This window comes from Zootoca vivipara, chromosome 1, assembly GCF_963506605.1.
Source record: "Zootoca vivipara chromosome 1, rZooViv1.1, whole genome shotgun sequence".
Taxonomy (NCBI): domain Eukaryota; kingdom Metazoa; phylum Chordata; class Lepidosauria; order Squamata; family Lacertidae; genus Zootoca; species Zootoca vivipara.
Window position 1 is genome coordinate 83,237,246 of NC_083276.1, and position 27,441 is coordinate 83,264,686.

General features: G+C 48.5%; 1 protein-coding gene across 9 annotated transcripts; it reads right to left on the reverse strand.

Annotated features, from left to right (window-relative positions):
• Nucleotides 1-448: 448 nt before the first annotated feature.
• Nucleotides 449-25,733, reverse strand: TCIRG1 (T cell immune regulator 1, ATPase H+ transporting V0 subunit a3). Of its 9 annotated transcripts, none has more exons than XM_060277739.1 (21): nucleotides 25,615-25,733; nucleotides 21,668-22,247; nucleotides 20,991-21,119; nucleotides 20,037-20,115; nucleotides 16,389-16,618; nucleotides 15,138-15,235; nucleotides 14,185-14,311; nucleotides 13,850-13,932; nucleotides 13,331-13,424; nucleotides 11,994-12,206; nucleotides 10,892-11,042; nucleotides 10,155-10,294; nucleotides 9,500-9,657; nucleotides 9,308-9,398; nucleotides 8,156-8,274; nucleotides 7,550-7,763; nucleotides 5,195-5,308; nucleotides 4,747-4,863; nucleotides 3,118-3,235; nucleotides 2,228-2,399; nucleotides 449-1,822 (listed from the first exon to the last, which is right to left on the reverse strand). In XM_060277739.1, exons 3-21 carry the CDS (start codon nucleotides 21,105-21,107, stop codon nucleotides 1,741-1,743), a joined length of 2,517 nt encoding a protein of 838 aa, XP_060133722.1. In that variant the 5' UTR covers nucleotides 21,108-21,119; nucleotides 21,668-22,247; nucleotides 25,615-25,733; the 3' UTR covers nucleotides 449-1,740. The 9 variants fall into 9 exon arrangements, with proteins under 9 accessions (XP_060133722.1, XP_060133725.1, XP_060133716.1 ...); XM_060277742.1 differs by having other exon boundaries at nucleotides 21,668-22,005; nucleotides 25,615-25,728; XM_060277733.1 differs by lacking the exon at nucleotides 25,615-25,733 and adding an exon at nucleotides 25,493-25,607.
• Nucleotides 25,734-27,441: the final 1,708 nt, after the last annotated feature.

Here is a 27,441-nt window from a genome sequence, read left to right on the forward strand (position 1 = left end):
TTCTCCTCAAGCAGCAGCCATCACTGCATTGCCTGCTAAGGAGGTCGTCCATTCCTCTGTTTACCTTCCAGGGCACTTTGTGGACAGTACCTTCAAGCCCTGGTACCCTTCCCTCTTCCCCACCCAAGGCAAACGTAATTTCTAATTTATTGTCCCCTAGTATATGGACAATTAAACAGTTAACAGAGGCTGGGTACAGTATCAGTCTCCTTTTAGAGGGGTGCAGATCCCAAGCAGAAGCTTGGTGAGGTGTAAGAAACATACTTGGCTGAGATACTGGCTGTTTCCGAACTGCTTCTGCTCCTCAGCTCGTTGTAAAGCAATTCGACCCCCAATTCCAAAACCCCACAGCACTGAAAAAATGGCTGAAAACCCGATTCTACAAACCAGAAATCCTAAACCAGCTTTGCATCAAAAATAAACTCAGAGGAAAATATTAAAATGCAGGGAAGGTTAAGAATCTTGTCTTTATTGTGGGATTTGGTAGCTACGGCGACAAAGAGTTTATGAGGGCTTTTGAAGCACAGAATTCTCAGCAGCCTGCTCACAAGCATTGTCTTTCTCTTAAATGGCAGTGTGAGTCTTGAGTCCTGCCCATGACATGCTGTGCCTTCAGTATGAAGGAAGGTTGTTATGCAATCCAGGCAGGGGAGCCAACTGGGGCGCCAGGTTATGGGTGCCCAGCGCTCGTGACATCATGACATCACATGCAGCATGACATCATGATGTCACACGCGCCCCCTGGCCTCAGAAAGTGATGGGGGGGCCCTGCAGTGTGGATGCCCACAATTTTTTTGTTGTGGGTGCTCAGATACCCAGAGCCCCCTATAGTAGGTGCCCCTGGCAACTTAAGTCTCCGTGTTCCACCTGTACAGAGCTGTTGTCCCCAGCTGTTGGTGGATTTTGCTAGCATTTGGAAAAACAAGAGCATGAATGAGGAAAAGTCAGGCATTGCTAGGCACATCAGCTCCCAGCATATCACTAGCTTGCTAGCACAGGTAGACAGTCCTTTCAAAAAGACGCATGCACAGAGGGCTTGGCTCTAATGTGCAACCCCAGATCATGCATTGGCTGATGCAATGTCAACTCCAGGCTCTCCATCAGGGAAACAAGAGAGTCTCAGGCCTGGAAGACAACACCAACTGCAACTGAATGTAAATTTAGAAAAAGCAGAAGGCCCAAGTGCCTGGGGCTGAGCCTCTTGTCCTCTGATGTGCATCAGAAAGGCTGCACCCCAGCAAACAGGGATGAAGCAAGAAGAGAGACAGTGCCACTTAGCAGCCCATATAGTGAGTGGTATCCATATTCTGATGTTCCTTAAGGCCGCTTCCCATTCTTTCCCAGAAGCAACTCTTAACGGCTATAGAGATATGCACAAGGCAGGCTGGTTCAGCTGCAAGTCATAAGGATCAAGAACTGGAAGGAACGTGGCTTGAGAAACCCTGAATTCCGGAACTCCATCCTAAATACTGATATTCCGGCAGTGAGGCAGCAAAGGACCTCACTTTAATTGTAGCAGACAGATGGGGACAGAGCAGGTAATTCCTTCCCCAAGAAAGGTGCGTGTCAGGGGAGTTAAAGAAGTTTCTGCCACACATTCCAGTCAGACACAAGGCACAAGTGGTTAAAAAAAAGGAAGAAAGAGACAGTCGCTCATGTAAAAAAACACAGCATAAGCCAATTGGCTCATGAGGGCACACAGTACATCTGCTCTCTGGGGAGAAAGAAGTCCTTTCTCTCTTAGTCCCAGGTGTCTGTAGTGAAGGTGAACGGGGTGAACCGGTACCCAGAGCCTGTGTAGAATTTGTTCTGGAATTCCACCCTGAAAAACAACAGCACAAGAGTGGTCAAGTCGAGATCCGGAAGCACTGCTCTCAGCTTGTAACACTAATCCCAGTAGTAACACAATCCCTGAAACAGGCAGGTCCCGGCCTGATTCACAGTTGGGTGAGGGAAGGAGAAATAAACTCTGCCACTCCAGGTCCCTTCCTCTCACACAGAACAATTTTCCTGACCTCGTGAGGAGGAGAGTCCTCTATCACCCACACCCCTAACCCCACCTCGGTCTCAGTGCTCAGAGTGGAAGCACCTGGCAGTCTTATTGACTGACTGGATTTATCTCCCGAATTCCCGCCCCAAAGAGCCCAGGGCAGCAAGCCAAGTGCGAGAGCGGCTCTCGCACAGGATTTACTGACAGAAAGTGGGTATATACATGTGTGTCTCTCACCAGTGCAGACGCAGGGCGTGCAGGAAAGCCGACAGCCCCTCCATCACCAGCAGGATTGCCACAGTCAGTACCGCAAAGAAGGCAAAAACCGGGACGAGGAGGACCCCACCTTTGTAGCCTGTCATGTGGAGGCCGTTCCTCATCACCATGGTCCACAGGACCTCTGAGAGCTCTGTGGGGAAGGATGGGTGCAGGACTTGTCAGGGAGCAGTAGAGCAGCCAAAGAGCCTTTCTCCTCCCTTACAGACCACCCAAGGTTGGATCCAGCTGTGGAGTTGCACTATTGGGAACCAGCACAATTAGTCCTGCTAGCGCTATGGGATTTCCCCCAGCCCCAAAAGCAGCTTTGGGGGCTTGGAGAAGGGAGATTGTTCCATCTGACAAGCAGAAGTGCTTGCGCTGACAGAACAATCACTGAATTCTACCCTTAGCACTGATGTAAAGCCCCAACCACTAACACACACACACACATACCCCTTCCTGTTCACTAAAGGACACATCCACCAGGTAAAAAATGCATTTTTTATTTTAAAAACACATATCTCACCTAATGTTTAAAAGACACTCAAGGCAGCTAACAAATCCAAGCATCCCACAATCGCAATCCACATTGCTAGCTCCAGTCTGAAGACTTAAGATATTGCCATTAAAAAAATCTAAACCACAGCACAAACATGCTTGGGCAGAGAGAGTCCCTCAAAAGCTTTTAGAAGTGGCTGCAAGGGAGCCCCCAACACTGCAGGAATGGGGCCTGATGCCTATATCATGTGGTGAGATCTCCCAAAAAAACATACAGTATTGCCCACCATCCTCCCCCAGGTCTATTTGGCCAAATCGCTTGCCGTGCTTCCTGCTTTCTGCCCGTTCCTCTCCCAGCCCCTGAAACTCACGTGCATGGGCCAAGCTGAGAGCCCAGAGACGGAGGTAGGAGGCTGTGTTTGAGATGCAGCCCAGGCAGTACTCGATGGTGTGGATTGCCTGGTGCATGAACACGTCGGAGAAGTCAAACTGAAGGGGGGGAAAGGCAAGAATCAGTGGGGTGGCAAGGGTTAGTCTAATACTCTGAACCAGCATAGGGACTCAAATGAAAGCCCACTCCTCCATGAGCTGCTTCCAGAGTATATGGCAGGGGGTTGGGAAACCCTGTGGCCCTCCAGCTCCCATCAGCCCCCAGCCAACACAGCCAATAGTTGCCAAAGGATGATGGGAACTGTAGTTCAGCAGCATCTGGAGGGCAACAGGTTCTTCAGCCCTGGAGAGCATATGTGGACTCTATTTAAGAACTTTCTGCAAATGAGAAGAGCCTTTTCAGCCTAAACATGTTCCTAAGTAAAGCCAGACTCCCAATTCTGAGCATTTTTCTTGGTAGATTGTTTTTGTTTTTAAAAACAGCAACCGGTGCCTTTTCTGCACACTCAAAGAGCCTGCAAAGAGAGTCATGGGAGATCCTGGCCTTTTATTCCAGTGAAGTGCTGCTAGGCTCAACATTATTTCCATCTCATGGTAATCTGAGATGCCATGACAAGTTGGAGGTTTTCAGCCAAGTTTAGTTTTTTTAAATACCCTGAACAGCAGCAAAGAAAGGTTCTGAGCAGAGTCCATGCAGGTTGCTCTTAGAGGGCATCCCCTGTAACCTCATCCAGGCTCCAATTCACCTGTGTAGCCTCTCTCAATAACAGAGGTCTTAAGAAGGTGCTCTCGTGAATAGTCCCTGCAAAGGCACAATATTTGAGGACTTGTTCTTAGGTAGAACAAGCCTAACTGCTTCTGAACGTGGCCTGGAATTCAGGAGATCTAGACAGAGCCTCCAGAACAGAGGACTACTTTTCTAACTCCTTCCATTTGCCCCACCCCCAAAAAAGCTGGATTTATTGTTCATTCCTTGGGATCTTTTTTCTTCTAGGTGAAGGTGCGAGTGAATGAGAAATGGGGGTGGGGCTCTAGAGCATATGAAGAGCGTACAGTCGTACCTTGGAAGTCTAACAGCTTAGTTCCCAAACGTTTTGGCTCCCAAACGTCGCAAACCCGGAAGTGACTGTTCCGGTTTGTGAACTATTTTTGGAAGCTGAACATCTGACAGAGCTTCTGCAACTTCCGATTGGCTGCAGGAAGCTCCTGCAGCCAATCAGAAGACACGCTTTGGTTTTCGAATGTTTTGAAAGTCAAACGGACTTTCAGAATGGATTCCATTCGACTTCCAAGGTATGACTGTATTTGCTTCACCACCAACTCACTCCAACCTTTCAGGTCAGAAGGTGTAGCTTCTAGGCCCATGCACCTTTCTTTTATAGCAACTGAAACAGCGCCAGCCCCAAATCGTTATGTGTTTATGGTCTCCCTTACTCCCTTACTTGCCAACTTTCCTTATCCCCACACCCATTTTTACCAAATGAATCTAAATTTACACAGAAAAAAACACCACCACCACTTGCATTCAGCAGCAACTTCTGCATAATTCACTTCAGTGGTGAAAATCGGAATCACATCCCAGAATCCTGACCTCCAGGACAGAAAGTTACCTCCAACTCCTGTTTGGATTTGGCACAATCCACATCATCTTCAGCAACGTTCACAGATCTGCTCGGCTCCTCGCAGTTTAGCAGAGGCTGGCGCTCTTCAGTGCTGGAGGGATTGTGCTGTAAGCATCCCACAAACACATTGGTCAGCGGCGGGGAAATGGACGGCCTTGCACACAGAAGGGCTTCACGCATCACAATCCTGAACCCACAAGGTTAAAAGTGGCACTGGTCCTCCAAAGAATCCTTCCCATGACACATAGCTTCCCTTGTGGCATCTAGGTGGCCATCCGAGATCATCCCCAGACTCAGCCCTCGAGTTTAGTGCCCTGCTCCTGGTGGTACCAGGATCTCAATGCATATCTGCACAGACCCTGACCCAACAAGGGGGAGATATAGAAAGGCAGGGTTGGACAGCAGCCCCAGGCCCAGTCCTATAGAGGGGTCTTACCCTGGACAAAGAGGCCTTCTGTCGATGCTGGCTCCAGAGGTACAAGGGGGTCCCCAGCAGCAGGACAGGCACGCAGGCCAGGGCTACCACCACCAACACGGTCTGCACCAGGGCCTGGAGTGAAAGAGAAAGATATTGCAAGTCGGAACAGCCAGAAGAAAGGCAGGCTGGGAGCAAGCCAAGTTCATTTTAATTTAGTTTTCTAAATTGATATGGCACCTTTCTATATTAGCGCATTTAAGGTAGTTTGCAACCCACAGAAATGAGGGGGGGGGATCACACCGAAACCACACTGCCACCTTGAACAATTCAAAATACTGGACAGTTCAAAACAGAACAGAAACAAAAACCTAGCAAAATTCAGGAATCCATTTTGGATATAGTATTATGAGATAATATCAAGACGGTCAATTGCAACAAATCATTAAATAACTACACAGAAATATCATCATAATCAGCCACAGTACAAAGCCACAGACCACGCCTGATCTCACTGGGCAGAAAGGAAACACTGATTGCAGGCCCAGTCTTGGGATTCAGACCACCCGGAAAAGGGATATGCCTATGGTGTCCATTTCTCCCACCATCTCCTCTCCCTGCTCTACTTCAGCTCCCATCCTATAGGGTTTTGGTTGGTGAGGATCCTTTCTGCTTCCCAATCAGTCTTCAGCCCCTCTATGATGCAGTCTTGTCAATAAAATTACAACTGAGCAAAACAAAACGTGACACCTAAGTGCCTTGTCACTGGGAAACAAAGGAGACAAACCTGGTAATTTGTCCCAAGGTGCCCAACTCCCCACCCACCCAAGTTGATGTGACTAGCACTCTATGTATTTCAATGAGGCACTGCTCAGTAAAAGCTCAAGAATGCAGTCCCTTGTAATATTTGGACTACTCCAGCAAGTTTAAATTGCTTGTGTAGGCAAATAGCAACTTCAAAGCAGAGCAAATGCAATAAAATAAATATCACAGAAAGCCTTCAGACATAAAATGGACTTGGGATTTTGAACACGGCGCAAAATTTTCAGGAGACAGGCAAATGACATTTTCAGGGAACACCTCAGCAGCTGGGTTTTGTTTTCGTGTTCAGGTTTGCAACTGATCGCTGTGTTCAAGGTCTGAAAGGAATCACCCCCCCAGGCCCAACTGGCTGGTGACCTTGTGGGTCTGTGCCTCCTTGCATAGGGCTGATTCACACATGCACATTCATCACTCAGTGACTACATCAAGTGATGACTTGCCCTTATGAAGCACCCATCAGATATCAATGAAGCCTTCGCATTAGAACACAGTGTATTTCAACTAAGACAGTTCTCAGATTCAGCAGCATTTCATCAAATGGCAGGCTATCAAATGATAAACATGCTTGAGTGAAGCAGGCTTAAGCCACCTCAACTGACTTTTCCCATAAACTTCTCTTATAAGCCCACCAGCACCCAATGTTATTTGGGGCACCGCGTAATGTAGATAATGTGGGTAACCCACTATCTGGGTATAGTCTATTTTCTCACTCTGCTGTAAACTGATGGGGAACCTCAGGGCTGGGAGCCAAATGCGGGCCTCTACACCTCTTTATTGGCCATCAGAAGTTTCCCCAAGCCACACGCCTTGTGTGGCTTCACATCCCAAGTCTTTTTGCCTGTCTGGAATGTGCCCTTCTCTAACAATGCCTCTTACTTGTATGGATGGAGGACACAGAGAGACCATAGCTGCCAAGTCTCCCGTATTCTCCGGGAAATCCCCGTTTTTCCAGCTGTTCCTAGCTGAAAAAACGGAATTCCCCCCCCCAGTTTATTCTGGTGTGGTGGCCATTTTGGAACTGGGCAGAGCATGCTCAGAAGCGACTTTTGATGCTGCTCTGCCCAGTTCCAAAATGGCTGCAGTGCGACTTCTGGCGCGGCGGCCATTTTGGAACTTGGCAAAGCAGCATCAAAAGTCAATTCTGAGCATGCTCCGCCCAGTTCCAAAATGGCGGCAGTGCTACTTCCGGTCTGCTACTTCCGCCCGGTCCCTTATTTCTCCGACAGCAACTTGGCAGGTATGCAGAGAGACATATGTGTCAAAGCAAGCCTACTGTACAAAGACACGATTTTTACATTCGCTACTCAGCCCAATTTTCCTCTCGCCCCTCCCACCACTGGCATGCCCAGAAGATGATGTGTCTCCCAGCCTGAAAAGGATTCCCCGCCCCTTGATTACTGGATTTGCTCCGTCTTAGCCAGCCTTACAAGTTCTGAACATTTCCCTCCCCAAAACAAGATGGGGGAGAGGAGCAGGGGAAGAAACACCCGAGGAGCTGGATGTCAACACCCGCCAGACATCCAACAGATAAAGTACAGTGCCACAAGATGTTACCTGGTGGTTAAAGAGTGGGACGTTGCTGGCATCATTTGAAAACATGAACATATTAATGAAGTGGATGAGGATGCTGGGTGCAGACTGGGAATCGGAGACGTCATACGCCAGCCATTTGTAAAAGATCAGGATTACAAGGTAGCCGAAGAGCGCCAGCAGGAAGATGATCTCCGGAACGAAAACCAGGAGAATCTTGTAGTAGTTCTTGAAGTGGCTGTAAAAAGGAAACGAGCAAATAACAGAGGGAGCATGAGAATAAATGTGTCAGGATCATAAGAAGATCTCTGCTGGGAACCAGATGCTTATGAGAAGACCACATGCAGGAGCCAAGTGCAACAGCCCTTTGCACACTTACGGACACTCAAGGAACTACATCAGAGGCTTCCCACCTCCAACAATGGACGTAGCATACAGCCATCATGGCTAGTAGCCACTGATTGCCTTATTTTCCATGTGTTTGTCTAATCCCCTTTTTGAATCCCTATCTGCTGGTGGGAAGCAAGACAGGATTCCTTTGGCAGGAATCAATGGGTGAAATGGCGCCAAAGGGGTCCTTCGCGTCCCTCGCAGGAGCAGCTGCAGGTGGAGGACCAGCCCAGTACTTACATGTAGTTGAAGATGCCAAGCCAGACCCCAAAGCTCATGTGCACAATGCCCAGGATCACAGACATCTTCATCTTGAAGGAGTTCAGGAAGGTGAGATGGTTGATGGCCAGGCTCCAGATCTGACACAGGCGTGGAAGGGAAGAATCAAGAACACGCATACATGATAAGCCAGCCTCCCCCAACCTGGTGTCCTCCAGATATTTTGGACTACGAGTCCCATCAGCCCTGACCACTGGACATGCTGGCTAAGGGCAAATGGGAATTGTAGTCCAAAACTACACCAGGTTGTAGAAGGCTGCAACCAATACACAGTGTGAACCTCTTTTAGAAGAGGGGATGAGAGAACAGCTTCTCGTAACTGCTGCCTGCCATGTTGTTTTTGCTGCATTAGCACCTCTCTAGGGTCCAAGCCTGGGCAGAGTGTATGGAGGTCCTGGGTTGCCCAGACCCACCTGTCAGTCTCACTGATGTGCTCCGAAGCAAACCAGAGCAATACGTTTGGCACCAGCTTAGCTACAGGAGTTGCCAGAAGGAGGCATATAAGGCACCATCCAAACCACCTTAGGGACTCCGCTCTTGTGTAGGGTTTACTCCTTAGCTTTTTCTTCTCCTGAAGATATCCCGCAAGGCAACGGAGGTTAAGGATCAGCTTTCCTTCTCCTAATTGGGCTACCTTCCCAGGTTGATTAGCCTGATCTGCCCCCCATTTCCCTCTACAGCACATGCAGAAACCGTCTTCCTTGCCACTATTGGTCTCATCCGCTCAGTCTTCTGGATTTGCATGCAAGTCCCTAACCCACTGAGGGTTTAAAACCCATTGGCTACCCTCGTGTGGTTGAACCATTACCCGGGGTGTGGCCACTGTCACATGCTGAGAGCCACATGTGAGAGTTGAGTGCAGGGTGGGGACCAATGGTGGATGAACTACCCAGAAGCGGCTTGATGTGTCCTCCACCAGAGATACCTACCCCTCCTCTAACACCCCACAGAACACCCTTATCTGACCTTCACACATCAAACATCAATTACCAGCGGTCCCGCACGGTTAAATCAGTTAAAGCAGCCTCACAAATCCGGTGCCTTCATGGGCACTGCAACCCATGGAGGGCACCAGCCTGGGGAAAGCTGAGAAACAGTACTTGCAGTACTTACCGGATCTATCCCAAAAGGGTAAGGACCTTTGAAAACTCCCGTGACATTGGGGTTCAGAGCAAGAACAGGGTTTCCAGCTAAAAAGTCCTCGCTGTAAGGAGAAGGAATTGCTTCAGCATATGAGAATGATGCAGCCGTCATGAAAGAAGAGGCCGCCAGCATTGCTTTGGGACATAGGCTAGTAGTCAGTACCTCCAATTCGACTGATTGGCCATGGTAGCGATGCTCCAGGCAGAGGGGAAGATGTTGGTGGCCTTGCTGAAGCACTCGTTGTAGATGAAGCCAGTGTAGACAGAGAAGGCACCCATCAGGAGGATGAGGTAGCGGCCCTCAAAGAACATCTGCCAGATCTGGGGGCAGGAAGACAAGGGTGTGTTTGGCGAGATGGTAAATCTCTGAGAGTTGGCGTGGTTAGTGTGGCTGATCAGAACCTGGATTAGACCCAGGTTCGAATCCCCACTTGGACATGAATCTCACTGGGTGACCTTGGGCCTGTCGCTATCTCTAAGCCTACCTCACAGGGTTGCTTGCAAGGGTAAAATGGGGGCGAGGGAGAACCAGGGCTTTTTTTCTCAGCCGGAACTCAGGTGGGTGCCATTGCCATTATACGAGAACAAGGGAACAAGAGAACAATGGTGAGTTCCGGCACCTCTTTTTCTAGAGAAACAGGACTGGGGAGAACCATACATGCTGCTCTCAGCTCCTTGGAGAAGAAGTGGGAGATAAAGGTACTAAATAAAATAAAAACATATCCCGAGGTGCATTGTGGAAAGCATGTGATCCTTTTCCATCCACCCAAAGCGTATCCCCCTTCCACCTGCTGCCTCTTCCGCAATATGGGGCTCACCTCATTCTGCACCTTCTTCATGCTGGGGCGGTTCTCAGCCAGCACCATCCAAAGGGCAAAGAGGAACATCAGCAGCCCATGGCCAACATCCCCAAACATGACAGCGAACAGGAAAGGGAAGGTAATGATGGTATAGGGAGCTGCAAAGCAGGTCTAGCGTCAGATAGGAAGATGAGGCAAACACCCCCCTTTGCAACCCCCACAAAAAAAACCACAGGGTTGACTGGCATTTCACCTAACCTAGCCCCAAATCAAAAACCCCTCCTTTCTTTGAACTGCAAAGCATCTAATCTATTGATACTAATCAAGTAGGATATAAAAATATATAATCCACTCTCGCCCTGCTCTGCCTTACAGCAGGGGCGAGGAACCTGTGCAACTCCAGATGTCGTTGGACTCCAATTCCCATCAGCCCCAGCCAGCATGGCTACTGGTCAGGATTGATAGGAACTGTAGTTCAGTGGCATCTTTGGAGCGGGGGGCAAACTCTCCACTCCTGGCCAACCATGAAGACAATTCCACCCACAAGACCCATTCTAATTTTCCTCCTTCTTCTCTCTGTCCCATAGCCAGGAAGCCCAGAAAACACACAGCCTTCCTTTCTTGGGAGCAATCTCCCAAAGGTCAGTGAGCAATGCCCTGGTGCCCTCCCTCTTTCGCCGAAAAGAGGACGTTCCACTGAGCAACTGTGCATGCCCCTTGCAAGGTCAAGAGTGGGATGTGGCAAATCTGCTCACCTGGGTTCACCTCCTGATAGCTGGCCACCCCGTAGGCGTCAACAATGCTCTGGAATCCGGCAGTGAACTTGTTGGTGCGAATGAGGGTCGGGGGGCTCTCAGTGCAGGGAATCTGATGAACAAAGCACTCCACCCCAGAAGCGCTGCGGTGCTGTAAGGGGAAAAGAGGGTCAAACTGGGCAGTTCAGTAGCATCAAGTACATTGGTTTGCCCCAGAGCTCTGAAAAAGGAGAGGCATTCATGCAGTGGGGGGTGGTCCTGGCTAGTGGGGGGTGGGGAAAGGGAGATAGAGGGAGGGGGAGAGGGAGGGAGAAGAACATTGCCTTATCCTAAATTTGTCTCAATATATTACCAATGTACAGACGTACCTCAGAAGTCGAACGGAATCCGTTCTGGAAATCCTTTTGACTTCCAAAACGTTTGGAAACCAAGGTGTGGCTTCCGATTGGCTGTAGGAAGCTCCTGCAGCCAATTGGAAGCCACGCCAGATGTTCGGGTTCCAAAGAACATTTGCAAACCGGAACATTCACTTCCGGGTTTGCGGCATTCGGGAGCCAAAACGTACGAGTGCCAAGGCGTTCGGCTTCCAAGGTACGACTGGATTGCCCAGAGCTGGCCCTACCATTAGGCAAGCCAAGGTAGCAGCCTCAGGCATGAAATCCTAGGGAGCAAGAGAGGAATGGCAGCTCCACCCTACTGTTCCCACAGAGCCCCAGAAGCTACCCTGATCCTGTGCTCCCTAAGCTACCCTGCTGCCCTCAGGCGCAGTGGAGGACACTGTCCCATAACCAGTGTTGAAGGATGAGTCAACCTGCCAGTAAGGTGGACTTTTGTATATGGAATGGGGAGAGAGTACCATCTTATCCTTTGCCTCAGGCAGCAAAATCTCTTGGCCACTGCCCGCTGGGAGCCCTATTTACCTTCCTTTGGCCCAACCCAGGGGGGGGAGGGGCCAAAGCACATGTATCAACCCCTGACTCAAAATATTTTGCTCTTTACTTGTGCAAACAGGTAGGCGTAGAAAAAGAAGGGGGAGGGGGACATGAAATGGAAGGGACATCGAAGGAGAAGCAGAAGGGAGCCGATATTCTGTGGCACATACCGATCCCTCACGCAGAGCCTGCTGCACAGCAGGGAGGTCGCGGACAGGACACCAGACTTCCCCGATGAGGCACTTGTCGGTGATGTTGAAGCTGCACTGGTTGAGGATGAAGTAGATGGCCTTCATCTTCTGTATCCGCACTTGCCAAGCAGGCAATTCCAAGAGCACCTTCTGCAGCAGCTGGTCCAGGTATTGCTCCGTCTTGCCCAAGACCTGTTTTTTTCATAAGCAACATGAGGCAGAACTGAGGGAGACCGTCGAAGACTTGGAGCAAAAAGGGGGATTTAGGAAGGAAAGTACTTCGCTTTTTAAGGAATCAGTTTAGCAATGGAATGCGCTGCTTATAGCTACTAGTCTGGAAATGTGGCTGCACATGGGGCCACAGGAAGTACAGAGTGTGGTTGCAGCTTTGAAGTGTGACACTCTGCATGAATGCAGCGGAGAAAACCATTGTAGGGAGGAGCACTTGCACCAATATACTGGCCTTTCCCGCCCAGAGAAATCAGAATCTTGGGTAGGAGGACGTTCAAGGCCCCACCTGCACTATATGTTTAAAGCAATGCCATACAAATTTAAACAGTCATGGCTTCTGCCAAAGAATCCTGGGAACTGTAGTTTGTTTAGGGTGCTTAGAGCTGTTAGGAGAACCCTACTCCCCTCCCAGAGCGAAAGTTCCCAGAATTCCCTGGGAAGAGAGCTTGACTGTTAAACTCACAGAATTACAACTCTGAGCGGTTTAAGTGCCCTAAACCTCCAGTTCCCATGTCTGTTCAAAGTGGCGTGATCCTGTTTCAAATGACGAGGACTTAATTAGCCTCTGCAATGCTCATCTTTTAGTAGTTTGGGGTAGGACTTGTCCTAATTTATTGCATGGCTGAAGGGGCATTTTAAGAATTTTGAATTGTATGTCATTTTGATTTTGATTTTAATCATTTCACCTCTTCATATTTTGCTGCTAAGTCACAGTGAGACACTTCTTTTTTTATAAAGAAATGAGCAAATGAAATGACAACAACAGTTGCAAACCAATTAACAAACACCACCCCCCTCCCCTATTTAAAATCTGAAAAAGAAATTAATCATCTGCAGTGATATACTCTCACCACTGCACCCAGGCAATCTCCCTTCCTGCCCCAGAACCATAGCTGTCAAGTTCTCCCTTTTTAAAAGGGAATTTCCCTTATGCTGAATAGGCTTCCTCACGAGAAAAGGGAAAACTTGACAGCTATGCCCAGAACTGGAAACCATGGATCCTCTTAAAAAAAAAACCTCTGACAGCATTCCCCCAATTTCGAGCCTGCCCCGTGCACCACCCTAAGCAGCCCTTATCACGTTACCGTGTTCAGATCTTCAATCTGAGTGCGCAGTTTATACAGTGTCTCCAAGCGCTCAGCCTCCTTGTCGGCGTAAGGATACAGGTGGCAGTGAAAGCTGTGGAGGGACACAGCACAGAGTGAATACACACAGGCACATGCAAACACACTGGCGGGTGGAGGTGGCGGGAGGCAACACAGAGAAGCAGAGGGAGCATTTTGTTGAAAGATGGTGGGTAGTTTGGCCAGTTGTGTGAAGATGGGCAGAACTGCCTTAGGGCATTGGGAAGATAGTCGGTGTCTGACTTCCTCTTCAGCCCCATGGCCTGTCAGACACCACTGGAGCAAGGCACATACCACAGGAACTGATTCAGAAGGTTTGTGTTTGGCAGGCCTCTTGAGGAGGTAAAAAGGCATGTCATGTGTCAAACAGGGGGGGAAAGGTGACCAAGCGAGCAGGAGGAGACCAAGGCAGGCGGATGAGGGGTGTTACTCAGCATCAATAGACATCAGAGGGAACATGCGCCACCCAGGAGCACTCACCAGTCAGCAATCTTGCGGATTTTCTGCCCAATCTGTTCCCCCCAGAAGGAGATGAGAAAGATGACCCAGGTGACGCTCTCGCCCTACACATGAGGGGACAGGTTGCTCAGAAACCTCTGCACTTGAGAGGAGCAGGAGAAGGACCATTCGGGCCTTCAGCCCAAGCCACATGACAGAGTGTACTTGCAGCCTCCCAAGCTGTGCCACACCCTGCTCCACCCAAACTCAGGCCTTGTATCTCAACCCCCCTCCCACAGACCCCTCTACATTGCCTGCCACCCCTCACAGGCAGCCATTTTACACCCCACCCACCCGTTTTCTTCATTTCATCTCACCGTGGCTGGGTTTTCCATGGGCTCCGGCATCTCAGCGAAGTTGGCCACAAGGTAGCCACGGCATGCGCGCCACAGCAGCCGTTCAAACACATTCACCCGCCATGGGTGGATCACGCCTGCGATAAAGCTTGAGAGCAAAGGGGAGAGCACACAAAATGCACACTGAAACTGCACATGTGAGGCTGGGCACACAGTGCCCTGCGGCAACATAACAAGCCTTTAGCATCTAGATACTGCATTTGTAGTCTACCAAGTGCCTCATAAAGATATCATAGTAATCCCTTTAACAACCCTAGAAGCTAGACGAGCATTCACCTTAGGTAACCAAGGTCAATTTCAGATTTCCTTCTTCAGATGCCCCCATCAACTGAGGAAAGGGTCTTCTCAGTGGTGGCACTCCAGTTACAGAAAGCCTTGTCATACTTTCCATGCTGTTTTAATCTCTGCTGACAAAATTTTATACTGGATTTTGGTTACTTTTAATACTGGACGATGTCCAGCTGAACAGTTTTGCTAGTGCAAGGCACTTTGGGCTGTGCAATGGAACACCTCCCCCGTCTCCTCTCCTTGCGCACGCCCTGTGTGCCTCTTGAAGCTGTTGTGGGTTTCCCCTCAACCTTCAGGAGCAGATTTAGGGGGCACTGAGGGAGAGGACAGGTATGGGGAATTCCTTAAGTGCTTTCCCCAGCAGAACCGCCCACTGCAATTATCATTATTGACTATTATACAATTATTATTAGTTAAATAGTGGCTTATGCAAGGCCACATAAGAGATTGTGACACTGACATTTTGATTTTTTAAAACTGAATTGAGGATGCCCTGCTTCATGTTCTTAACCATTAGGCTACATCAGCTCTCACTTCAGGAATAATGGCTTTGGTTTACTTGACAAGCTTTGTACAGAATTGTCAATCTGAATGACCCGCGCCTCCCCATCCCCCTCGCAACTTACTTTACTTTTAGGTCAAGCCGGTGTGCCACGGATGGGTCAAGCAGAGGTTCTCGGTCAGAGAAGGCTCGTGGGCGAGCTGGTGATGCTAATGGCACCTGCTGATGGGAAAACAGCCTGTGAGATAGCCTGCAGTAATAAAATCTAGGGGGTAATAGTTAGCTAGGGTCAGGTTAAATGCAACAGGAATGTATTTGCTCATTCAAGTAAAAAAAAAAGTCATGGGGGGAGGAGTCAAGGTGATTTTTTTTAACAAAACGTTTAAAACATGCAGGCAAGGTGAGGCTCTTCCCTCCTAACTGGGCTGTGCTCCACCATGTAAAGGAGTTTTTCTCTTCAGTCAAGCTCATTTGCTCTATCTGAATCCAGCTAGGAAAAAACTGCTTCAAAAGACAGAGCACAGGGAGGGAAGGAGTAGAGAGTGCCAGGATCCGTTTTTCTTAAAGCAACAGGCCACTCAGATATTGTCAAATAATATTCAAGTGGTTTTAAAGCATTAGGAGAACAGCAAATAAGAAAATCATCAACGGGCTTGATACTCTAAGCCTGTTATTATTAGTAGTAGTAGTATTAGCTGTCACTGTGAAACACTCTTTTTTGGCAAAAAAAAATGAATATTTTTAAAGCATATTTTTATTCCATATTGCCTCAAGGATCGCCTTTCCGTTACAGTGGTACCTTTGTTCTCAAACTTAATCCATTCCTGAAGTCCGTTCCAAAACCAAGACGTGCTTTCCCATAGAAAGTAACGCAAAATGGATTAACCTGTTACAGACTTTTAAGACAACCCCTAAAGCAGCAATTTAACGTGAATTTTACTATCTAATGAGACCATTGATCCATAAAATGAAAACAATAAACAATGTACTGTAGTCACACAATCAATCAGTAGCTGGAACTGGGTTCCACCCAGTCACAAAAACGAAGAGCCGCAAAAACAGACTGACCTCAGCTTAACACTCAAAACGGAAGCATAACACTCAAAACAGAACATATTCAGCTTCCGAAAAATCTTTGCAAACCAGAACACGTACATCCGGGTTTGCAGCATTTGGGTTCTAAGTTGTTTGAGTACCAAGGCGTTTGAGAAAATTGCTCTTAAGTTGTTTTCCCCCCGCTGTGGGAAGCAATGTACAAATTTCAGCAAGCCTGATCTAACTTTCAGCCAATTGGCTGCAGTTGCATCCCTTTCTCGACCAAGCGCAGCAGAGAGTCTTGATGGAGCAGGAAGCGGAAGGGGCAGAACTCACTTACCAGTTGGCCAGTGAAACGCTGTCCCTCCTGCAGCACTTGAATGTGTTCCCGCAGCTCCTGTAGCCGGCCAACCAGCTTCTCACGGTTGTGGCTCACCTCCCTCAGCTCTAGCGCCAGCCGCTCAGACTGCTCCTGGATCTGCAGGGCATCCCGAGCCAGAGGAGCCGGCAGGTTCTCCTCAGGGGGTGTCAGTGTCAGGCCTGCCTTCCACACTTGCTGTGCTAAGAAAGCTGGAGAGGGAGATTCAAAACATGAGGAAGAGGAAGAGGAGGAGGAGGAGAAGGAGGAGGAGGAGGAGGAGGAGGAGAACCTGGCACTGTCCTCTGCTCCCAAGGTTCATAAAACATTCGGCTGAAAGAGTTTGTGATGTGCATATCCCCTCAAAGATCCAGAACATGGGAGATGGAAAGAAGATAAAGTCCCGACCAGAGACGAAGGGCTGATGAAGATGATGGACTATGCCGAAATGGCGAAATTGACCGGGGAAACCAGAAACCAGGAAGAGAGGAACTTTAAGAAGGAATGGGGGAAATTTACAACATGTCTAAGAGAACTCTGTAAACAACCAAAAACGTTGGCAGGATCCAAGTAACGCTTGTATGAAAAACTAAGGTAAAACTGTACTATTTTAGAAAAATAGATAAAATACCAGTATGTGAAGCAGTGGGAAAAGATTGAAAATGGTAACCATGGAAGGTGGAGGGGAGTCAAAGGATTCAGGGAATCCTAAATGATGATGATGTTTAATGTTTGAATTTAAATTTGTAATGTACCGGTAAAACTCAACAAAAAAGATCTATAAATAAATAAAAGATCCAGAGCATGGGACACAGTTGGTTCTACCTGTACTCAACCTCTCCTACGTTAAACACTAATCTCTTAAGCATGCCCACATTTTATTAGATGCCAGGATTGGACACTCACCCTGCCATCTGTTCTGAATGGAGGAGAGGTGCAAGGAGCCTCTCTCTGCGACTGAAAGAGGCTGGTGTAGGTGCCTTTTCCCCACACTGATGGGGGGGCATGCTGACACCATTTTTTGATGCTGTCACTTTTCCTGCTCTTTCAGATGCAGCAGCCATTTTGTGTTACGCCGTGTTCTTACGGCACCCATTTTGGGACAGGGGATTGCGGCACTTTCTCAAAATGGGCCCACTGGCCCCAAAAGGTTGGCGACCCTGGTATAGCTGCATTTGGCTGGACATTGTACAAGCCTGCTAAAGATGTACCGCACAAAGACACACAGCATATATTTAAACTTTGGAATTTGCTACCCACAAGGTGTAGCAATGGTCATCAACTTGGACAGCTTTAAAAGATAGCTTTGAAAGATTTTTCGGAGGATAGCAAGATAGCTTCGTTGGCAAAGCATGAGACTCTTAATCTCAGGATTGTGGGTTCAAGAACGTCTACTAGTCACAACGGCTCTGTTCAGTGCCAGAGGCACAATGCCTCTGAATAGCATTTGCCAGGGAGCACAAGCGAGGAGAGTGCTGTTTGGCTCATGTCCTCCTGCTTGTGTGCTTCCTATTTACATCTTGTTGGCCCCTGTAAGGGCAAGATGGTGGAGTAGATGGGCCTTTGGCCTGATCCTGCAGGGCTCTTCTTATACTTATTTCTCAGGCTTGTGAAAGTCAGGAATTTCCTACCGTGTTTCTCATATTATAAGACATGTCTTATATTTATTTTTTCCTCAAAAAAACACACTATGGCTTATTTTCAAGGGATGTCTTATTTTTTTCCTCCTCCTGCCGTGGCCGGCATTGCTGCTGCGCCTATCACTATGTCTTATTTTCGGGGTATGGCTTCTATTCCTTGAATGCTTAAAAATCCTACTATGGCTTATTTTATGGGTATGTCTTAAAATATGAGAAACAGGGTAAATACACCAGCTTCTGCAATTACGAGAATAACATCATTATGAAATTGTGAAAAATTCCATTTAGAAGAAAGAAGCAGGCTTCTGCCTCTTCTAAGCTGAGCACAGGATGTCAGAAATAACCAGTATACTGTAATTTTCGTTTGCTGCAACTGAATCCAGGAGGCACAGTAGGTGGTGACCAGAGCATCTAATCATAAACAGCACTGTGAATTTGCAGAGTACACTGTACCCAGGGATGTAAGCAGAAATATTTTTCCTAAAGTAAGAAAAAAAAAGGTTTCCTCTGCTTTGTTTTACTGTGGAAAAGGCCTGCTTTGCAAAAGCAGATTGCTTCCTAAAATTACAAACATTGTATTGTTTGTATAAATTGCACTGTTTAAACATTTTGATGTTTGCTGCTCGGAGCTCTGCTGGGAAGAAGGGCACGATAGAAATTTAATCATTCATCACCACCTTCCAAGCCCAGGGGGCATTTACTATTAGCCCTCACCCTGCCCCTTCCTCAGCTTCTGTGCTAGCTACTCTTCTTCCCCAGCCAGTACAGCCCAATAAGAATCAGGATCCTGCTGTTTGGGAATAAGGAGGCTTTAATTCTTTACTCCTTGCTTCAGTGCTGAACCAAAATGGAAGGGGGCACAGCGGCAATTTGCATCACATTAATCTTTTTTTGACAATGCAGACTGCACTTGTGCAGCCACAAATCTAGATTGAGATTACAGTGGGCAGTTAAGGATTAAAGGCCCCCCCACCCAGTGCCAGACTTCCACTCTGGATTGGGCCCAAGTGGCTCCCATTTGCACTGGGGAAATTCCCCCCTTTGGTACAAACAAGGGGTTCCCTCCCCAAGCAAATTGCACCAAGCGTCTCTCTCTCTCTCTCTCTCTCTCTCTCTCTCCCTGTGTGTGTGTCTGTATATATTATATATATATGCAGCCCACATTATCCCCAGGAAATATGGCTGACTGGGGAAGGTACCCCAGCCCTGAACCAAACAATACACGAGGACTTTTAAACTCTTGAAAGCACCATATGCATGCTTAATATTAGTAGTAGCAGCAAATGTGCTTTATTGGATCCCCCCCCCCCGAATCAAATATTTCACATTAACAACTTTTGACTACTGGAAAAACTTTTTGAGATATGTTTGTTTCATGTAATAGTAACACAATGTGCTTTTCAAAATGCTCTTAGTGCTTTCCCAAAACGTTCTGAGTGCCAGAAAAAGTCAAACATGTTAAATGAGATCTTAATCAGCTAAGGACATTAGAAAAGGAAAATATGGAATCTGCAAACCACCCTCAAATGCTACAGACTGAAGAATGAGGAAGAAGAAACAGGAAGTCACAACAGGCAGGTGGAGGGCAAGAAGTTCAAATTATAGCAGCCAGCTATCACAGATGGCCAATGCACCAATTGACTAACCCCTTCTCCATTTTTACAGATGTTTCAGTTTGAACAAGGGCAGTAAAAACAGGCTGAGAGAGGAAGTGCAACTATCCTCAGCCAGAAACCAGAAATTACATCTAAAATGTTGCATTGTTTGCAAAAGTCTCATGATTTCCTAATGCAATTTCAACGCCCAGAAACTTGGCCCAGTCTTCTAACTGCTTCTGGCAGTGTGTAAGGCAGTTTTGTGGCAACATGGCTGGCCTGGGGGGGGGGGGCGTCTTCGGAAGATTTTTGTCACCGACCCGATGGCAAGGTCATCATCCAAGCCACCCAGAAGAGGACAGCCCTCCCCTTCCCCCTACAGGAGTACGACTCACTGAAGGATTTCTCCATATCTTCACACCGCCGGATTTCCCCCACAAAACGTCGCTGGAAGGCGCTGACATGGGGGTTCAGCTGGAAGGAAAAGAAGCACATTACTAGTGAAGAGCCCGCCAAGGATTGCGCAGATAACACTGGAAACCAGGCGGTCCAATTTTCCATTGCTTGCTGACCCATTCTTAAGGCTTGCATGACATAAAAGACCCTTTCTCCAGGTATAAAACATCCATTTCTCTATCTCACCCAAATTCTACCATCTTCTCCAGGTTTCCCTGACCATTTTATTAGGGCTCATCCACATTTACCTTTTGCCCTGCGCTTTCTTGGCATTTCTGCTGAATTGGAATGAACGGCAACTTGGATTTTCCGCAGATTTGCTGTTTGTTGTTGCAATGGCCTGTAGGCCACGCAAATAAATAAAGTTTTACTTACTTGCTGTTTGTTCTGATTCAGCAGTGAAAAGCAGGGTTTTTTAATGGGAAAAGCAATGGAGAAAAGAAAAAACACTCAGACAGGGAACTTAAAAGCAAAGACATGTCATTATATTTCTGATGTCTTAAATTTCTGGTGTTCAATTTGTTTTTTAAAATTTGTATATTATGTCTTTTTACTGTCGTAAGACTTTTTGAGACTTGGATGATGGAAAAACAATACCAACCTATAAAATCGTCACAATGACCAAGGGCACTGGAATTGGAATTTAGGGTGGATTTTAAATGTACTTTTTGTAAGAAAATTTGTATTTTATTTATTTATTATAATTTCTGTAAACTGCTTAGGGATTCCTGCCTCCAAAACAATTTTTTAAAATAATTTAAAATTTAAATAAATAAGCAGTAAAAGACAGGGAAATCCTGAACCCCTTAATCTATGAAAATGGCTACAACATGCTTGTTTAGTATGTCTCCCCCCCCCCAAAAAAAAGGTTCCCCAAACCCTCTTGCACGTACATCACGGAATTCCACAAGTCCTTGCTCGCCTAATTCGCTGACGCAACTGTATGCCGAAGCTGATTGCAAGAAGAGCTGGGCCAGGCAAATCTCTTCGCTGCGGAACATGGAGCCCATGTTTGGTGGAATCTACAGACATATTTAAAACGCTGTGAAAATGCTTTAAAAAAAAGTTTAGAAGTATACATTAACTTTGGCATAGCTCACTTTTGCCATCTAGTGTCACATTTGTATATTGCACTTTACAACACATTTAAAAGGTTTTATTTGCAGCTGTATAGCTGTGTCCTAAAAGGGAGAGGAGAAAAGAGCTGATGAGGCCCAAATGGAACTAGCACACATATCACCTCCCTTGAGGGGCTAGTGTTCATTTGTACTAGGACCAGGAAGGCGGACAGGGATTTGGGGTGCCCTCCCCTTATCAACAACTGTCCTACTACAATGAACTGATGACTGGGAATAGGAACAGGATTGTGCAGAGGAAGGAAGATGGCTTCAGGGACAGTGAAGGGGATAGGTTACCCATTAGAAGGGAAATAACAGACCAGCAAAATGAGGCTCAGGAAGGAGGGCACAGAAGGTCATCACTAAGAATGTAGGAAGAGTTTACATGAAGCTCGGGTGCAGTAGCAGCAAAAGCCCCCTAAGTCTACTTGGCAAAAAGGGTTCTCTCTTACCTCTAGGTGTTTCACGAAGGGGAAAGATGGCAGGAAGATGGGGCCAGTCCTGCAGGAGCTCCGCAGGCAGCAACTTTCCAGTTGTGTCTTTTGCAGCCTCGAGGGCCTGACTGCTTGCAGCTGGAGCCCAGACTCTGCTGACTCACGTGGGATTGTCTGAGCTGTGGGATTGCGATACAATTTCCAGGGCAAGACCCGGCCTCCCGTTTCACAACAGGCGCCTGACTCAGAACTGCCAAGTTGCTCACTGAGAGGTCAAAATGTCCCGAGGTGGCAGAGCACTGCGGTACTCAGGTTGGACAAAACAGGGGAGAGATCCTTACAGCCATCAGCTGGGCCTGAGGAGAAGCGGAAGCAATAGGCAAGATCTGGTGGTCAGTCAAAAAATCGCATTTCCCCCTCAAATCTTCATTCTCAATTTTTCTTTTCCACATTGTTAGAAGTGTCTGAGAAGTAACCTCGGTGGTGGATCATTTGTGCTGGGAGAAAGCTAATCTCCCCTGCAAAGAGACGACAATAGCAATAGCTGAAGAGCGTCACCTCCCGCAACTCTTTGCTTGTTTGGAGAAACTACGAAGACCTACCAACAGTCAAAATACAGTACATTAGACCAGTGTTTCTCAACCGCTGTTCCGCGGCACACTAGTGTGCCGCGAGACGCTGGCTGGTGTGCCGCGACGTGCGGCGACGAGAAGGGCGATTTGCATTGTCACGTGCCTGGCGGCCGCCAATTAGCAACACTGACCCGCCAGAAAGCACTATTTCTCCTCCTCTTTCCCAAAGCTCAGTGCAAGCGAGCCTGGCGGCCGCCAATACACAACACTGACCCACCAGAAAGCAATATTTGGCAAGTGTTTCTTACAGTCATAATTATAATATAGGGCGGCACAGAGTTAAATTTTTTAACCTTTTTAATGGTGGTGTGCCTCATGCTTTTTTTCACGGAACAAGTGTGCCGTGGCCCAAAAAAGGTTGAGAAACACTGCATTAGACCACAGACACTACTGCAAGGCTATGGTTAAATAGAATATCTAGTATGTTAATGTATTTTAAATCTTTCTTGGAAGCTGCCCAGAGTGGCTGGGGAAACCCAGCCAGATGAGCGGCGTACAAATAATAAATTATTATTATCATTATTATTATATTATTCCAGGTCAGCAAACTGCATAAGGCAATTTCTTGCTATAGAAGCTACATATTCCTAGCAGGGCACCCTGCCATGGGTGTCCAGGGCGATGGGTGTCCTCTGGACTCCTGTCCCCTTGAACCATAACCCCCAGATTCCTAGTTCTCCCCCGCTCCCTCTTTTCGTAAGAATAAATTGCTAGCATTTATGGAACCCAAGTTATGAGGTAAAATGTGCAGCCACTATTCTTCCCATTTTCCCCCTGAGAAACTTGCCGGCTCACCACTTTCAGTCTCTCCCTCCCACCCATGTAGCCTGCAATCCCATCAAAGCATCACCTCCAAGACATGTAGGCCTAGTTTCACCCCAAGCACCTATCTGCTACTTTGAGGATCCCCTTGACTCCAGGCTGATTACTGTTTGGATGTTACTGAAGGGGGGGTGCACCTTATATAAGGACAGGCGTGGAAAACCTATGGCCCTCCTGATATTTATGAACTACAACTCCCATCATCCCTGAGCACTGACCATGCTGGCTGTGGGCGATGGGACCTGGAGCCTCAACAATATCTGGCAGGCGCAGGTTCCCCATCCCTTTATTAACAATTGAAATATTTAGTTAAGAGCAAGTCTTCTCTTCCTTTAACTTCTGGTCAAGAAGTGCCATAGGTGCAAATGTATTCTGTTACAATTCTGCAGTGGCAAGAGACAGTATGTGCACACAATGAACACTGCCTTTCTTCAGAGCTCCCAAAAGGAAGGAATCCTGTCCCAGAGGGGATCTATTAATTTACTGGCAGAAGACCAGGCATCCCCAAACTGTGGCCCTCTAGATGTTTTGGCCTACAACTCCCATGATCCCTAGCTAACAGGACCAGTGGTCAGGGAAGGTGGGAATTGTAGTCCAAAACATCTGGAGGACCGAAGTTTGGGGATGCCTGGACCTAGGCACTCCCTGCTGAGTATTAGGCCTTGTGAGGTCCTGCGTAGAGTCTCCAGAGGTGTCTAAGAAGCACATTTCTCTCTCTCTCTCTCTGTCTCTCTCTCTCAGAACTTTGTGTGTTCCCACACTACACAGAAAAAACACTGTGCAACATAACAAGACTTAAAATAAAGGAACTCTGGATCATGAGTGCCAGATGACTATTCCACCACCTGAACATTTTATTTCTGATTATGGATTGCAGGTACAAATTCATGCATTATTTTTTTCCCATCTTTGTGCTGTGTTAGTCCCAGAAAACAAAAGATATAAGCAAAATAGTGTTTTTTATTTGATGAACATAGAAGTGTACAGGTGTGCCCCCTCCCAAATTGTACAGCCCACAGCATAGACATGTTAAAGTAGTATCATTCTAAACAGTCATGGCTAGCCCCAAACAATCCTGGGAACTGTAATTTGTTAAGGGTGCTGTGAATTGTTAGGTACCTCTGTTTTTCTCACAGAGCTACAATTCAGAGCGGTTAACAATCAACCCCTCTTCTGTGCCAATTCTGGGAACTATAGAATCATATAAAAATAAAAAGAAGAGGGCATGGAAAAGTGAAAAACAAGTGCTGCGACCTTTTTTTTTAAGGGGTCATGCCTCTTCTAATCAGTGTCTTTTCCAGGGGGTACTCAAGGGTACAAAGTACCAGCACTCCTTTTTTGGTTCTTTAAAAGTGTGGCACTTACTATAATAACTTCATGGTTGAAAAAAAGCACTGTCTTTAATCTTTTTTTATTCTGAGTGTGGAAGTTGTAAAAAAGTAAGGGAGGTTCTGTGAGGTCACCATTCTGTGAGGACCTTTAGCATCAGAAGAACATACCCTAACAAAAAGATACAACTTCACCACTTGTTATCTCTAGGATTTGGGGGTGGGGGCGAGGGGAATACAGTAGACATAACCCGTGTTTGAAAAAGTTTGGGCTATGTATACGGAATTTAAAGCACACTCCCCATATGTATTCTGGGAACCACAGTTTACAGCACACTGAGCTACACAAACTACACTTCCCACGATTCTTTCTTTTTGTGTGTGGGGGGGGGGGGATGGTGTATATGTAGTTGACTACCCCCGCCCAGAAAATCTAGAACCAGATCCAATCCAGTCCCCAAATTCTCAATCCAGCTATAGAACTGCGTTTGGAAGCCCATCAAAAAGCAGAAGTTGGCTGCTCTTTTCACCCTCACCGCCACCCTCAAAGAACAGCTGCACACCAGCGCGGCCATTGTGAAGGCAGGACGGCATTTCCGGAAGGAAATCACCTTTCCCCCTCGACTTGCTCAGGCACGTGGGCGGATGAGGAAACCCAGCACTATCGCACCCCAGAAAGAAAAACAGGGGCCCGGCTAGATGTGCTCCCCGACCCCCGGCTCAAATAAACCCAGATGGAGGGAGGCCAAGAGATCCCCTCCGCGAACCACTCGCCAACCTCCTTCTCGAGCAACCCCACAACTCCCACCCCATAAGATCACCAACCAATCCACGCTCTCGCCCCTAACCATTACCTACTCTCCCCAACCCGCAGCCACAACTGGTGCGCGGACTGCGCCGCTGCCTCCGGATCTGCGGCTGATCCACTGCGGGAAGCCCCCTAAACCGAGCGCCGCCTCTTTCCGTCCCTCCCAGGAACAAAGAGCAGCGGGGTGTGCTGGGGGATCAGTCCCGGCAGGGGAAGGAGGCGCAACGGAGGGAAGCTGCTTTTCTGGGGAGACCTTGAGGCCGGTTCCGAGGCAGCGGATGCAGCGAGAAGTAAGAGCAGCCCGGCATGGAGGAGGAAGGCCTCTCGGAGGAAGTAGGGCACGGGTGGGGCCGGCCGGCAAGGCGCCGTACCAACCTCGCGATGCGGCGGAAGAAGCAAGCGGGCGCCTCGAAGCGCGGAACAAGCGCTTGTCCTTCTTCCAGGAAGGACTGAGATCTGTCCCGCCCCAAGAGGATTCCCCGCACGCGGTTCCGAGCAACTTCCTGCTGCTCCAGCGAGGCCGGGGGTGGGGGTAGGGGGAGAGAGGAGATGGGGGAGGTCGGTGGCCTGGTTCCCTTTCGCCTCCCCAGCAGATGAGGGAAAGGCACTTTCCTCCCCTCCAGCAGAATGGAGGCTGATCTGTTCCCCGCCTTGGAGTAGCCAAATCCCACGTGCAGCCCAGAGCCTGCACCTTTTATTCAGCGGGGCTTAGGTAAAGGTAAAGGGACCATGGGCGTACCCAGGATCAAAACTAGGGGGGGGCAAGGGGAGGGGCCAAGGCACGGAAGGGGAGGGGCCACAAAGTGGGCGGGAACAGCGAACTCGCGCTCCGCCGGGCTGTGCCCCTCCCTAGAAGCAGGGCTGGTGGGCGGAGGCGGAGCCCAGCCCAGCGGAGCGCGAGTTCAGCGTTCCTGCCCGCCGCGCCGCGCTCTCTGGTTCCCCGCCGCGCTTGGCCTTGCCAGAGGGCGCGACGGGGAGCTGGAAGGAGGGCGCAGCGCGGCGGGCGGGAACGGCGAACTCGCGCTCCGCCGGGCTGTGCCCCTCCCTAGCAGCAGGGCTGGTGGGCGGAGGCGGAGCCCAGCCCAGCGGAGCGCGAGTTCGGCGTTCCCGCCCACCGCGCCGCGCTCCCTGGTTCCCCGCCGCGCTTGGCCTTGCCTGAGGGCGCGCCGGGGAGCTGGAGGGAGGGTGCGGCGCAGTGTGGCGGGAATGGCGAACTCGTGCTCCGCCGGGCTGTGCTCCGCCTCTGCCCACCAGCCCTGCTTCTAGAGTAGGGCAGCTGCCCTAACATGCCGCATGGTGGGTACGCCCTTGAAAGGGACCCCTGACCATTAGGTCCAGTCGTGACCGACTCTGGGGTTGCGCGCTCATCTCGCATTATTGGCCGAGGGAGCCGGCGTATAGCTTCCAGGTCATGTGGCCAGCATGACAAAGCCGCTTCTGGCAAACCAGAACAGCGCACGGAAACGCCGTTTACCTTCCCGCCATAGTGGTTCCTATTTATCTACTTGCATTTTGACGTGCTTTCGAACTTACTCTCGGGCTTACTCCCAGGAAAATGTCCGTGGGCTTTCCGTGGCTAGACAGAGCGATGCCCAAAAGGACGTGATTGTGCAAGGATGCCCACCACCTCCTTGACACGGCAAGGGTTTGGTTATGTGCTTGACAGCCTGCAGCGCATCAGAACCAGCAATGGCAAAAACTGCAGGAATCTCTGGCCTGCCTGCCTAGACTGGGCACCTGCGGGCCTGGATGTGGCATGGAGGGAGGCCTCTGCTCTTGCTCGCCTGCAACACTCAAACTACGTAGACGCAAACCAACAAACCAGTGGGAGCTGCTTGTGTAATGCAGAGCACGCTGGAGAGCCAGCTATTTATTCATTGAATTTAATTGTGCATTCATTTAAAAAGGAAGTCCAAAGCGGCTAGCATCACACCACAGATACAATATCAAAAGACAGGGCTTTTTCCCGTCGGAACTCAGTTCCGGCACCTCTCAGGTGGGCGCCATTGCCATAAGAGAACAAAAGAGGTGTTCGTGGTGAGTTACGGCACCTCTTTTTCTAGAAAAATAGCACTGTCAAGAGAGAGATTTGACAGCCAGTGTGGGACCTAGGTGACCAGGGTTCAAAACCCCATATTGGGTGACCTTGGATCAGTTACTCACTCTCAGAGTAACCTAACTCACAGGGTTGTTGCAGGAATA